This window comes from Toxotes jaculatrix, chromosome 18, assembly GCF_017976425.1.
Source record: "Toxotes jaculatrix isolate fToxJac2 chromosome 18, fToxJac2.pri, whole genome shotgun sequence".
In the NCBI taxonomy this organism is placed as follows: Eukaryota; Metazoa; Chordata; class Actinopteri; family Toxotidae; genus Toxotes; species Toxotes jaculatrix.
The window spans coordinates 15,869,456-15,883,559 of NC_054411.1; the positions used below are offsets into that span (position 1 = coordinate 15,869,456).

A 14,104-nucleotide genomic window follows, 5' to 3' on the forward strand; every position below is an offset into this window, starting at 1 on the left:
ATTGAGGTCGTATTTCTTTCAGTTTGGACTGGTGGGGGGCGGAGTCATATCATGGAAAGTAATTTACTGACTTAGGCAATTATCCGCTGCTTTCTACTGAGAACAAGCAAACTGAGGCCCACACGACATTAAAAACAAGTGCAATATTTCTGAGGGTAACAACGCCCCCTCACTTTCCGCTTCCCAAACCACTGAGCGTCTACTATAATCAGCGTGGAAATGGGTGGTGGTGGCGGTGTTGGGGGGTCGCCTTGAAACTGGGCCCCCACCACCACCATCATTGGCACTCAAAAAAAAAAAAAAAAATCCAAAAAAAACAGAAACCCACTGCTTGTTTTGATCACTCAGTCTTGAAGGGAGAGGGAACCTTGAAACGGCTCAACCTCCTTGCTCCATAATTGGTTTTATAGTGCTGGCGAGCGGCCAGTGTGTTTTTTTTTTTTTCTTTTTTTTTCTCTAAACGCTGGGGACTTTTTATTGACACTCGGCACAGCCAATCAGAGTACAGCTGTGTGAAACGCACTGGGCTGGGGCTGGGGTTGGGTGGTAGCGAAGGAGAGGGGCGGGGCTTGTAAAACAATGCTGTGTTTCATTGCTGAGGAGTTTACGGACGCGTCAGGGGCTTTCTCTCCCCCCAGTTATCCCCCAGTTTACCTTCGGACGAGCCTGTAATGGACTACTCCAGTTCTCCCAGCAACCTGGACGGATTTTGAGAAACCTTTGCATTTTTAGCTCCTTTCCCCAGATTTTCTCCATTCAAGTAAGCGCTCGGCATGTTTTTTTTCCTGCTTGGTTCTTCCTTTCCCACTTAAAATGTCAAAGTTCTCAGTGTTTTTAAAACATAATTTGGGTCGTAAATGTGAGTGAAAAGGGCGCGGGGGTTTGCATACGACATTTTGGATTTTTGGGAAGCTGCTGTCGGTGTGGAAAGCCCACTTTCGAGGCCTTTCCTCCGAGAAAGTTTTGTGTGTTGTTAATGGAACCGTGAAAAGTTTGAAACGTGGCTGAAATGCCGAGCTCCTCCGCCCGCCGTGCCGCATGGACCGCAACCGAAAAGGACACAGTCTAAGCTACCTACGGAGCCTGTTTTTAGGGCGCTTGGAGGCAACATTTATGTCTGGTGTGATTTTGTAAAGGGGAAAAAGGTTTATTGTGATTTCTGAACGAGCCATTCTTCAGATCCCGCCCGCCTGGATATCACGAGTCGTTGCTGTAATGTGTTTGCTTGCAGCCTTTGAAGGTTAGCTCGACTTTCGCCTTGTTTGTTTTTCTTCTTCTTCTTCTTCTTCTTCTTTTTTTTTTTTACTGAAATTAGTTTAACTTTTTAACTCGTGTTTATTTTCGGGCAATGTGTAAAAAAAACGAGTAGCTTCCACAAGACGCCAATTTTGTAATCTCCGTGTTGCTTGCGGATAAAGTCGCAATTGCTTGTTGTTTCCCTCTTCAGAGTAACTTTTATTCTATTTTTGTGTATTTTAATAACACTCAAACGTGTGTCTCCGAACATTGTATTTTTTTCAGCTCTTTTTGAAAATGATTAAAATCGACCTTTTAACAGATTAAAGACGCATCGCTCGGGTTAAACTGAATTATCCGTCGATTTACGTTTTAAACCACAGTATTATATTTAAATGCTGGTTCAAACTTGGGTCTAGATGGCGAACCGTCGATGGTCTGGTTATAAATGGGGGTTTTAGTTTTTAAACTGTGGACTGAAGTGTTTACGGGCTGGGTTTTGATTTCTTTCCTTGGGCAGCACCCATGTCCAATTGCAAAGTAGCCCGGACTAAATTCTTATCTGTGGGCAACAAAACACTGCCAACCTCGCTGATTAATGATGCAGGCTTTTGCAGCCTTATTTATTTTTAACCCGTTTGAAATTTATATTTGATGCGCCTCCAGTATTTATGGTGTATTGGTTTACAGGGCGACTCGGCCCATAGCCTGCATTGCTGGTTTACGGTTTAGGAAAACAGCTGGGTAATCGGAAAAGGTAGAATAGGTTATTAAAAATTGACCGTATTCGTTTCCATCGCGGGGTCGGCGAGTGTTTTCGTGGCCGGGGCAGAGCAGCTGGCCGTCCCTCTCCTGGTTGTGTTTCCCTGTGAAGCGGAGCCCCGGAGCGGCTGCCTGCTCGGCGTGCAGTGGGGGTGGAGTGCTGCTAGTCCGCTCAAACATTAGATCATAATATTGAGGATATAAGTTAAAGCTGCATTAAGATCTGCAGTTAGAATACACCGGGGGCAACTCACAGGGTGTTAATGTCGACCAGCCAGTACTCAGCGTTGAGTTTTTGAAGTGTTTTTCCAAACTGCGTCATTGCCCGTATGGGCCGCCTGTTCGCTGGAAAGACGAGAAATCCTTAAACTACCAGTTCACAACAGTTTGCTCAGTCTGCCCTTAGATTGTGAATCAAGCGATTTTCTTGTTGTATTTTGTAGGTCAGCAGGATGGCTGAAAAGGAGCCCGAATCGCCTGGAAAACTAAAGACATTATTATAGCCAGAATTGTCTTTTTCGGAATAGGGGGCCTATCCGAACGGACAATTTCTTTTTACAACTTTCCCCTCTGTGGATAATGGATGGCAGAGATTTTGGACCTCCCCGATCCGTCCACGTACCACCTCCGTTGTTGGCCGGGCTCGCAATGGAGTCTCACCGACTCGGAGCAGCAGCAGCAGCCGGGAGGATCCCTCCCTCTCCCGGTCACTTGGGCGCGAGTCATCCGCCGCCTCTCCACTCTGGAAAATTCTTGCCATCGGCCATTAACCTACATCCACACCACAGTAAGTACAAGACTGCTGTATTGCTTTACTGTGACTACCACAAAAAAGCGCAACTCTCATTCGATCAAATATTAACTTAAAATAAACCTGCGCAAAAATGCGCACAGTTTGTGGCGGCGTGTGCGGTCATTATTTTTTATGTCGCTACGGTGTTATGTGTGGGAAATGAACCCAGATGCAGGTTTCACAAGGAGGAGTGGCTGTTATAAAGCTGTGACAAGTTTCAGATGTGAAAGTATGTCATCGTGTTAAGGATTCTCAGCCTTAGCGGTGGGCAGCACATCAGCGGAAAATTACTTGGCAGTTCCCAGTACACACACACCGTCGGGTTGTAAGGCACAACAGGGTTGACTACTGAGCGTTGTGGTGTGGGTGTTGTTGCAGCAGTGTGCAGGTCAGGGTGCAGTGGGTTTGGATTGCATGTGGACCATTACGCCGTCATTGCTGTTGGAGCAGATGCAGGTTGTGTTTATGCGTGTCTGTGCTTCGGAGAGTGGGGGTGGTAAAGTTGTGACCTTAGAGGGATGACAGACCGCTTCTTACCCTGTTGGGGGAAATTGCTGAAGTGTTTGTATGAGTGAGGGATGGCTGTGGTTCAGTCTCCAGTATCTGGAGTAAAAGCCACTCTCCTGGAACATTTGACAAATGGCTGATGCTGCTTTTTCCTGAATTTGTACCAATTCTGCTGCATCCCCACTGCTTCCTCAAGCAGATCAGGGAATCTGTGTGAGGGAAAGAGAGAGACTCTGATAGTGTGTGTGTGTGTGTTTAAATGAGCATGTTATGTGAAAACTGCATGGTTTTGAAATGTTTGGGCCATTAAAGAAAAAGGTGTGGCGTGAACCAGGCTCCTTGAAGCGAACCCCATGTGTTTGTTTACATCACTCTCTACCTGCCTTCTGTGTATGTGTGTACAGGCACTATTACCAACTGTAGCCAGTAGATCATCTACAGTATATGTTATTCCCTGCTGAGCTAGTGATTTTCCCTTTTACTTTCACTGCCCGCACAGTGATCTCGATTCCTGCTATTAGTAATGGAAGCCTTGAAATAACATGGTGCAAAAAAGAAAAAAAGATAACACTGAATGTTTGCATACAGTTTTGTGGTCAGAGGGAAAGTCAGAGCGCTCTTGTCAAGGTTGAAACTGTATGTTGTCTTTGACTGTGCCTTTTGGAAAATGGAAAGTGTGACAAACACTGTCATCGAGTTACTTACATCCCCCCGAAGTCATGTAGCTGCAGACAGAGATACAATTACAGTTTCTCTGGTTTCTTTTCAGAGGTAAACCCCGGTGATAATAATATTCCATTTTACCTGTGTTCCCCCGTCCTTATCGCTGAGCGTGGGTTCAATGCAGTACTTGTAATTTGGAGCGCGAGGTACTAGAGGTCTAGTAAAGTGAGGCAGTGCTGGCAGGGCAGGGCTCCGATGAAGCGTTAATTTGACACACCGGCGGAGCCTACACACTCAACTCACACATGCACATGAAAAGCTGTCAGAGATGAAATCAACTCACAGCAGGGAGTGTTAGGATGATTGATGGGTGTATCGCAGCAAAGAGATGTGCCAGGGTGCAGTTTATTGCAGCTAGTCGAGCTGATTTTGTGCCTTCAGAATAACGTGGAAATGTTTTCAGGTGAAGCGATCAGACGTGTGGATTTACTGTAAGCCGTGCAAACACCATTTGTTGGTTAAAAACGTGTCTTTGCAGCAGCAGTGTATTTCAGCTTGGATGATGTTCCTCCTTTCCCCTCCTGTGGCTCTGAAACGAGCTGAAAACTGCTTTCTGTGTGTGTGCAGACGTGCTTGTGTGGAACAAGTTGATGTGTTGCCAGGGGGGGTTTGTGAAGTGGAATTGACCCAACCACTGTTCCAGCCCAGATTGGCAGTTTAAACACTCCTTTAAAACGGGATACATTTTATTCAGCCCACACACTGACCTTCTCACTCTATGACTCTCATCTCCCCTACGCACACTCACAGCCTCCGCCCACTAAAACACACCACTGTACGACACAGGTCATTTAGCTTTATGGCGCTTCTTGATATCAAATCCCCACACATTACATTAACCAAACCCGATTGAGATCTCAGTCCCGTGCTTGTAATAACACTATACAGCCCTGTTACACGATAATTACCCAGTAATTGCAAATGTTGAAAATGTTCCCATTTAATTGCAATAAGCAGCATGAATCCAGCCCTCAAGGAGCCAGTGTGCAGTCGGAGGAGCCGAGGCTGCCCCGCTCCTGTTTTTGTTTACATGTGTTTCATGGAATTCAAGACATTTTTTTGTGTGTTTGGCTGAGCTCTTGATAGCAGGGTTGACTGTTTATAGCTGCCAACACACTCCTTTTTCCCAGGAGTCTCCCTTATTTTCTTTTTTAGTACAGTTTTAATAGGATTTCCACCTGACTTAATGGAGTAAAGTGTGTCTCTTATTTCCACACCTGCAGGTTGCCAGGTGTGTGTGTGTGTGTGTGAGAGAGAGACAGATTAACATTCGTTTTAAATGCATTGTGAAGCAGCAAATGGTTTTACATTTGTGCTGCTTGTACACTCTGCAGCAAAAAAAAGGGACCCCTGTAAAGACATCATTTCCCATCAGCAAAATCTGCTTTCTGCCGTGCACTACCTATTCCTCTATATTCACACAGGTTATATCTAAACAGGATAAGGTCTTAGTCACTGTTTATAGATGTAAAATGGCTGTAAATGGTCCTCTGTCTACTGGAGGTCTGTTGCTGCCTCCATCACCAGATTGAGGCCATCTGTCCTCTTCCTCCTCTTCCCTCCCTCTCGCATCCAAGAGCAGCAGAGGTAGGACCTGCTGAAATGTGACTGCACCAAGGAGACAAGGCCACAGATGCTTTTTATTTGCAAAACTGCACTATTGCTGTTAAAAGTTGATGTGGATGCACATTATTTTTATTGTGTATCAAGAATTAAGGATAAGCAAAGACGTTTTTTCATCTGAGTGACAGTTTTGCTGCTTTTTTGTGCACCATGTTTTTCAGATATCACTTCACAGTGTGTAACATCTTTTTCCTTGGATTTTGGCCAATTAACTACTTGGTTCTTATCTCTGTAAACAAACAAAGTAATGTTGCTGCAGCTGTGGGAAATGTAAAGTTCATAATTTCCTGTGCACTGACAGTTTTTTTCCCCCTTGGTGTTGAGAGCAGAAATTGTTGTAGCAGCGTGTGTAGACTTTGTGCAGGTTGAACCAGTGTTGTGTTAGATCCATTAGGCATTGTTGTAGGCGATTACTTTAACTGTATGGAATGACCTTAGAAGTCCAGGAGTACAGTTGGGAACAAATGCATGCTTAATGAGGCAAAAATGACATACAGGGCGGCGTCCCCTCAACTGTGAGACTAAAGGGATAACACGCCTGAACCAGCTACTTTTCTGCTCTTTTGTCTCATACACACACACACACACACACACACACAAGCACACACATTTTCAGTTTTTAGAGGGGAGTAGCAGAAGATGGAAGTCAGACATGGAGGCAAATGTAAGTGTTGTGATTGCAGAGGAGAGAAGTCTTAGATGGAGAAGGAGAAATAAATGGGCACAGTCCCTAAGGTGGACGGTATTGTTTTGTTTTCGAAGGATAAGAACCTTGGTTGTTGTGGGTTGGTGTGTGTGTGTGTGTGTATCCCTGTACATGAGAGGATTGAGGTCTTGTGTATGGGAATAGGAGCATGTGATTGTGCTTAGTGCAGTTAGAGCTGGGGTTTCCCCCTGGGACTCTCTGCAGAGAGAAAGGAAGAGACCAATCCTGACCACAGCACATTCATACACGTTAGATAAATGTGGTAGCCCTTCAAATGTTCTCTCTTTCAGTCTCTCACACTCACACACACTCACAGGAGTGTTAAGTATAATTCATGCAGCCTAAGGGGCAAGCCAGGGTTGTCTTGCCCGATACCAATTTGTCTTCCACGCTACTTGGTTAGTGTGTCTGTTTATGTTAAAATTAATGTGGTGAGTGTGTGTTTATATGTGTTCAAGACACAGACTCCTGTGTGTGTGTGTGTTTGCGTGTATGTGTGTGTGTGTGAGTGTGAGAGAAGATGTGGCTCGGACACGTCCCCTCTCAGATTAATTGAATCTTTCAGGAGAGAAAACAGGCTCCTTAAGAGAAAGCACAAGGCACCGGTGCCCTGCTACAATAAACCTGTCAGAGTCAGACAAATGACACACAGTCATTCATACACACACACACACACACACACACACACACACACACACACACACAGCTGTCAGAACTAAGAGTGACAAACCTGTGTGTGTGTGATTGTATGTGTGTGTGTGATTGTATGTGTGTGTGAGTGAGAGAGAACATGAGCGTGCCGTGGCATGTTGAAATACCCAAAGCATTAGCTAAGTCTTTCACTCTGCCAGAGCCCTCCCTTCAACTCAAACAACACCCTCCAACACACAAAGGTCACACTCTGCGTTGTGTCTTTCTGTTTGGCTGCATGTTGAGTCTCTCTACGTGTCCCGTTAGATAAAGTTCACAATTTTCCTGTCAGGACACTTAGGAAAAATTTAAAATGCGCAGTGATGTGAAAGAGACACACAGAGAGACAGCAGGTTTGACGTGTGAGAAGAGTCACTTTTGACTATTTCTTAATTATGTGCTTTAGCTTCAGCTGAGCCACCAAGACGACCTGCACCTTTGACAATTAACTGACACCTGCCAATTAGTTTTAAATCATCCTGAGATTAACTAAATTGAATAATTTGCATACTTAATTTATCCTTGCTGTGGTTTTTACTCTTTGCACCAACAGCCCAAGGACGGTCTCACTTAATGCATTGGTTAATCTGTATTTGCACACTTTTCTTCATTGTGAGAAGGTGATAACATTCATCACATATTTCTTAGATCAAATCATTTCCTGTCAGTCAGCACCAGTGGTTTGGTTACCACTTTTAGTTTATGATAAATGTGAAACCTTATGTGTGCCAACCATGTGCTGCAGGTGTAAAGGTAGTTTCTTTATGTTTTGGTATATATGTGTGTGTGTGTGTGTGTGTTTCATTATATCTGTGTGACCGTGCAACTGTGCATACCACTCTGTGTCTGTGTGTGCCACTGCATGATTGCGTGTGTGCCTGTTGCGAGTGTTCACATTTGCTGGTATCGTGGTGTGTGTCAAAAAAAAAAAAAAACAACTGCTGTCTTCACAAGAGATTTCTGAGTACACCAGCATGGCACAGCAAGGCTCATACACACAAGAGGTGTGTCTAACTGTCAGGGCAATTTTTGCAGAAAAGTTTCAAAGATCTGCGGGTAATAAAGCGCTGACTTGGTGTCTTTTCTATGGTTTGGTTGAGGTGAATTAGTCAACTTTTGTGTGACTGTTCATGTTTTAGCTTGGTTTTAATTGAGATTGCTGAATTCCATTGAGTTTAACACAATGGATAATATAGCAAGCTTTAAAAATACAACACATTATTAAGGCTTAATCCAGTGATTTCTGACCTTTTTGTCTTCTGATGTCTTCATCAGCCGTTAACAACTCAACCAAAGAGTGGTCATTTTTTTCCCTCTGAACGTCTCACGTGTTCAAATGATCAAGTATCTCAGAGAACAAGTCCCAAAACTAAAAACAGGTTTGTTTTTTGTCTTTCCCATTAATGATCTCACAGCCCCTCAGAATTATCAGATGTCCCTGTTTATGAAACTGTATGTAAAGTTGTTTAAAATAGCTCCGCCTCCATCAGCTACAACAGTGACATGTTGTTACAAACTGATGCATCAGTATTAATCATCTAAAGACATCATATATAATAATATATCAGTCAGAGGGACCAAACCACTTCTTTTATTTTGGTACTTACGCTACAGTTTGCTGCTAATACTTTTATTTAAGCAAGATTTATTTTTAAATTGCTTTAATGGTACTTAAGTAAATCATCTGTATACTTCACCACTGCAGGCAAGCGAACTTGAGAAACAGCCTGTGTTCAGCTTTAGCTTCACGTACACACAAACAGAATAGTTTCCTCTAAAGAACTCAAAACACAGGAAAACCAGACTTGTGCATTTTGAAATCATTAACACATTTTAAACCACATGCTCACAGCCCAAACAAACACGCTCACACACAAAAACAGATTCAGTTTCAGTTGCCAGACGTCTCTTCACCTCTGTGTTTAAGTGACGACCCCTTCTTCTGCTTTACAGTCAGGATTAATGGTCACCAATGTCAGTGTGCCAGTTAGCTGTGGCAGAGACGGATAGCACTGCAGAGTTTTACTGTTTGAATGTTTTTCTTGCTGGGAATAAAAACCAGAGATCAATAGAGATTCCCCCCCAGCTAACCCTGCTCTGAGTACCACTGATGGGTAACAGATGGGTTCACAGAGAGTGTGTATGTGTATGTGTGGCAGGCATTTATACCAGAGGTTTTTTTTCTCTCGTTTTTTTTTTTTTTTTTTTATTTTTTTTTTTTTTTTTTTTTTTTTTTTTTTGCTTTTCTTCGCGTTCCAGTATTGTTGTTTTTGGATTCTGGTGTGTTGCAGTCCGTCTTAGATTGATTTGCGATCAAGACTCTTGTTCTTGAGCTTGATTTCACTGATTTTCACTGTGTGGGTGGGTGTGTGTGAGATTTGCTGCGGCGTCTCCATCGGAATTGATCTCCAACAGGCCTCCTATTCTCTGATATCGAGATACATTTCTTATGAGGATCTGAAAATGGAGGCTCAGAACGTGTTGGGAGTCAGAGAGCGTGTTTCTTGGCAACTCGCTTATCCCAATATGGCAAACTAACTGTCTTGTGAAGTGGGAGCCAAATGGTGTGTGTGTGTGTGTGTGTGTCCAAGGGTGGGAAAGCGGGATATAGTTGTGAAGAAAGAGAGAGGAAGGAAGGAAGGAAGGAAAGGGCAGAGAGAAAGAAGAGAGGGAGGTAATGAAAGAGTAATTTCAAAACATTTAAAGAAACATTTCCCTCTCAGCTACCATTTGGATGTTGTTTCTGGAACGAAGAGCGCAAATGTTTTCCCTCTTTTTCCTCCCTCAAACTATCCAGGAAGGGAAAAGGGACTTTGGGATTGTATTTTTTCTCCTGATCAATGGCATGAAGCGTAACTGGACTGAATGTAGCTTTGTGTGTGTGTCTGTGTGTGTCTGTGTGTGTCTGTGTGTGTCTGTGTGTGTGTCTGTGTGCGCATGTGTGTGTACTCTCGACATATGGATAAAGGGCCTGTAGGCGGCTGTGATGCTGAGATTGATCCATACTCTAGTGGGGAATCTGTTCCTCTTAATGTGTGTGTATGTGTTAGAGAGACCCTGGTGTTTGGCCTGAAGGAATGGAAACTGCTGACATCCTACCAGGACCGCAACATTCTTGACAGGTGGTGGTTGTGAGTGTATCCTGTGTGTGTGTGTGTGTGTGTGTGTGTGTGTGTGTGTGTGTGTGTGTGTGTGTGTGTGTGTGTGTGTCAAAGGGGAATGTCTACGTTTTGTTCCTCACGCACACCAGGTAACAATTAGAAAATGAGTTATAGGCGAGAATAATTTGTTAGAATAACATTGTTGGAACGTAGCCTGGCACACATCGACACACTGGAGTGAAGGGTGGAAAGGTGGTGGTGCAAATGCTTTTCCTTTTTTTGTGGTAAATCTTATAATTTACATGATTAAATTACAAAAAGTCATGAGTTACTGGAAGTGAAAGAGTATTTAATTAAAGTGTTTTGATGGTTTATTGTGAGTATTTTTCAGAAATAGATATTCAATGTATTTATATTCTGTAATTATCTCTGTATAGTCATTAATTATTAATGGGTCAGTCGTTTATACACTAGAATCAAATTTACCTTCATACACACAAGAGATTCTTAGGAAACAATGCAGCATGTAGTTCAGCATGACTGTAATTTTATCTCATTTATATCAGACTCACTGTTTACTGTCCACTCTCTTACAGTGGCATCAGAGCTGTATTAAGTTACTGCTAAATGCTGACCAAATATTTCCTACTGTGGCTGCTTCACATTAAAAGCATTCAACTTGTGAAACACAGAAAGTGTTTTATTGTGAGGCAGTCACAGGAAACTCAGTGCATTCATCGCCAGGGTTAGGGCTGACAGCATCCATTCATCAAAAATGCATCCACAAGACACTGTTGGCATTTTTTGACAGAGGCTCAGTTTAAATTTTTTAAGGGAGGAACAGAACAAGAAGGTGCAGCCACAGTGAGTGAAAAGATGAAATGTGAATTGTGTGTAGCTCAGGAATCGGGTTGCGGTTGCTCATGGCGTGATGGAAAAATCCAAATAACGGACTTATTTCTTCTTTTAAAACAATCTGAGTTGTTTGGCTGCACTGTAAACATGTACACCAGTTGCTCTTCTGTTGTGTTTCTGACAAACTGCCCAAAGAGTGTCTGGTTATAAGCACCTGCAAGCACAATACATAAAGGATACTTTATCCTTCAGTTTTTCTGAAAAATTAAAAACTCACAATTTGGGGGCTACATGGTTTTCTTTGAACAGGGAGCATTTTAGGCATTGTTATGAATAGGACATAGTAGATGAGAGACAGGTGGATTATAATCACTTCTGTGTATGAGTAAGTCAATGCTATAATGAATAATACATTGTAATATAAGACTACAGAGATAGTAAGTTGTGTCCCTGGAAGAGAAACCTTGTCACTGTGCTACTCTTCAGTGCTTTGCACAGGACAAGGGGGTGTGTTTTCCAACAGAGTTAACCTACTGAGACTAACTGAAGATTAATCACAGGCTGTGTGTGTGTGTGTGTGGCTATTTGGGATTTTTTTTTCTTGTGCATATATTCCTAGGAATTGATGTGCATGTGTGAATTTGTAAATTCTTGTTTGCGGGTGTGTTTTTGCACACGTCTGTGTCTTAAATGTGTATTTTTTTCTCACGTGTGTGTGTGTGTGTGTGTAGGACCCCTGCAGTGTCTCTGACTCAAAGGGCATTCACTGCAAACCCACGCCGAACTGTTTGCACATGTCAGTGATCATAACATGATGCAGTGCAGCCACTTAAGCTACGCACACAGAGGCCCTCAGTAAACACATGTGCAGCACAAACACACACACACATGCCAACATGGAGGGGACTTGAATAAATCTGTGTCTAACAGGAACTTGGTGTGGAAGAATCCACCTACACAGTATTTTTCAAAGCAAGTAGAATGAAGGCACACTGCATTACTCCTGTATACGTGTATGCTTCTTGTTTGTGATTAATTGGAAAGCTACATTTGCTATTGATTTGAAGTGTGTGTGTGTGTGTGCGTGCGTGCGTGTGTGTGTACAGGCGCTGACGGATTGCGGTTTTAATGTACTGATTTAGATGCAGGGGAAACTCAGCAAGCACAGCATGTCTCTCAGATTCCCACAGGACTAATACAGAAACACACTCACACACACTCATACACACACTCAGTCCCTTCCCCCTCGCCCTTATACACACAGCACCCTTTCCCCTACACACATGGTTAGTCTTATCAGGGTAATGGCTGTGCGGTGCGTTCGGTAATGGGCTGGGTGGGGGAAACCTCAGCTAAACATGAAACCTTTTCCAGCTCTTAGATGGTTGTGATTGGAAGAGGCAGTAATGGTTCAGAGGTTCAGAGTTTACTAATGGTCAGTGGTGCACACATGCAGGGGATGGAGTCTAATAAAAACAAGTCTAATAAAAACAGTCAATAGCGATATCATGTCAAGATATGAAATGTTTTATGGGGATTCACTCCAATGTTAAAGTGATTGAGCTGGGTTTAATGGTGAGGTGTGTGTGACGTCAACACACCCTTTGTATACACACTTCACTGTGTGCAGAATTGATTATTTGTTCAAATTAAATAGAGTTTTGGTTGGATAAATAGTTGCTGTAGAAGCAGTGTCTTTTTTTTTTCTTTTTTTTTAATCATAGTACAGTTGTTGTCAACCAGCCCTCATATGATGGAATGATAATGTGTGAATGTAAATATCCTTGGGTTTTGGACTTGCATCTCTAGTACAATGTGCTGAGGTCACTAATGAGGATATATTCAGCCTATTCCGTGATCAATAGTGAAATCAGACCCTGAGTATTGGCACGTGCTTTCGATTTATGAAGTCCACTAGATAAAAAATGTGCAGAGTAGTGCACTTCAATATATAATAAACCACCCAACTGTTGTAAATTGTTGGTGTCAAAAACATGATGGAAATATTTGACTTGTCTTCTGGAGGATTTAAAATCAAATAGATTTGTGTCTTGAGTGAGTTAAACACACCAGCGGTTTATAGGTGAGAATAACTAACTAATCTAACAGTTAGATTAGGAACTTGTTGAATCCTGAAGAGGAAACTGAAATTGAGGTCTGATGATCTGAATTTGCTAAGAGAGAGAGTGTGCTAGTGTGATCCAGCAAGGTGGATGCCCCAATCAAATCACTGCTTCCTACCAGAGAAAGTACCCTCAAGATTGCACCACATGGCTCCACTCCTGTTGTGACGGTTGTGGTTTTAGTCAGTGGTTACATTAACTGTCTTTTTCTTGGGAGTGCAGTCTGTCTGTGGTCTGTCTTGTCGAAACGGAGTGCATGGTGGCTCAGTAATAATGTGATTACAACACACTACTTCGGCATAGAAACATCAGCAGGTATTGATTGTGCACCACTCACTAACACACACACACACACACACACACAGGAAAGTGACAGAATGCACAGTATAAATCGATTGTCTTTCTTGTTTGTTAGTTTGCTTCTTGTGGTACGAGGGTGACCGACAGTCTTTGTTCTTCTTCCTAGGTGATGCCTTCCCTTCAGGCTCCGGTCCCTTTCTGTCAGGTTACCCAGGCCCCTCCACCCTGACCTCTGACCCTGCGTACAGATCGGCCAATCCCAGCAGTTTGCAGATGGCTCAGCTCTGGGCATCACACGCTCACGAAGGTAAATCATCATTCGCCTCTGCAAACATTTATGTTTCTCTCTCTCTCTCTTTCTGCTTCTGTCCTCCTTTTCTGTCTTGGTACATAATTCAGATGCTTGAAGACGCATGTGACATTGTATTTTCATGACATTTCTCACAGTCCACTCCTGTCCAATGCCCAGGAGGCTTGTTCCTCTTCTGTTCCTCATTGCTTACACCAGTGGGATCCTGTTCCATTTCTGTCTCTCTGCTGGTAGCTCTGCTCCTGGCTCTGTCCTAAATGCGTCTTGCTTCCTATGTCCACAGCCAGTGCTTTACTTTCGCCTGTCATTTCGTTACTGTAATCTATCTTCCTCTCTCTTGTTCTTTTTTAGAGCTTCCTGTCCAGCATGCACTTT

General features: G+C 43.1%; 1 protein-coding gene across 3 annotated transcripts in view; it reads left to right on the top strand.

The window, feature by feature from the left end:
- The first annotated feature begins 582 nt into the window (after window positions 1-582).
- The window catches only part of tnrc18 (trinucleotide repeat containing 18), a 42,882-nt gene continuing 29,360 nt past the window's right edge, over window positions 583-14,104 (top strand). For all 3 annotated transcript variants that reach the window (XM_041063553.1, XM_041063552.1, XM_041063551.1), the window contains exons 1-3: window positions 583-760; window positions 2,442-2,785; window positions 13,586-13,726. In XM_041063553.1, coding sequence (XP_040919487.1) covers window positions 2,578-2,785; window positions 13,586-13,726 — 349 coding nt within the window. In that variant the 5' untranslated portion in view covers window positions 583-760; window positions 2,442-2,577. The remainder of the gene's footprint in view (window positions 761-2,441; window positions 2,786-13,585; window positions 13,727-14,104) is intronic.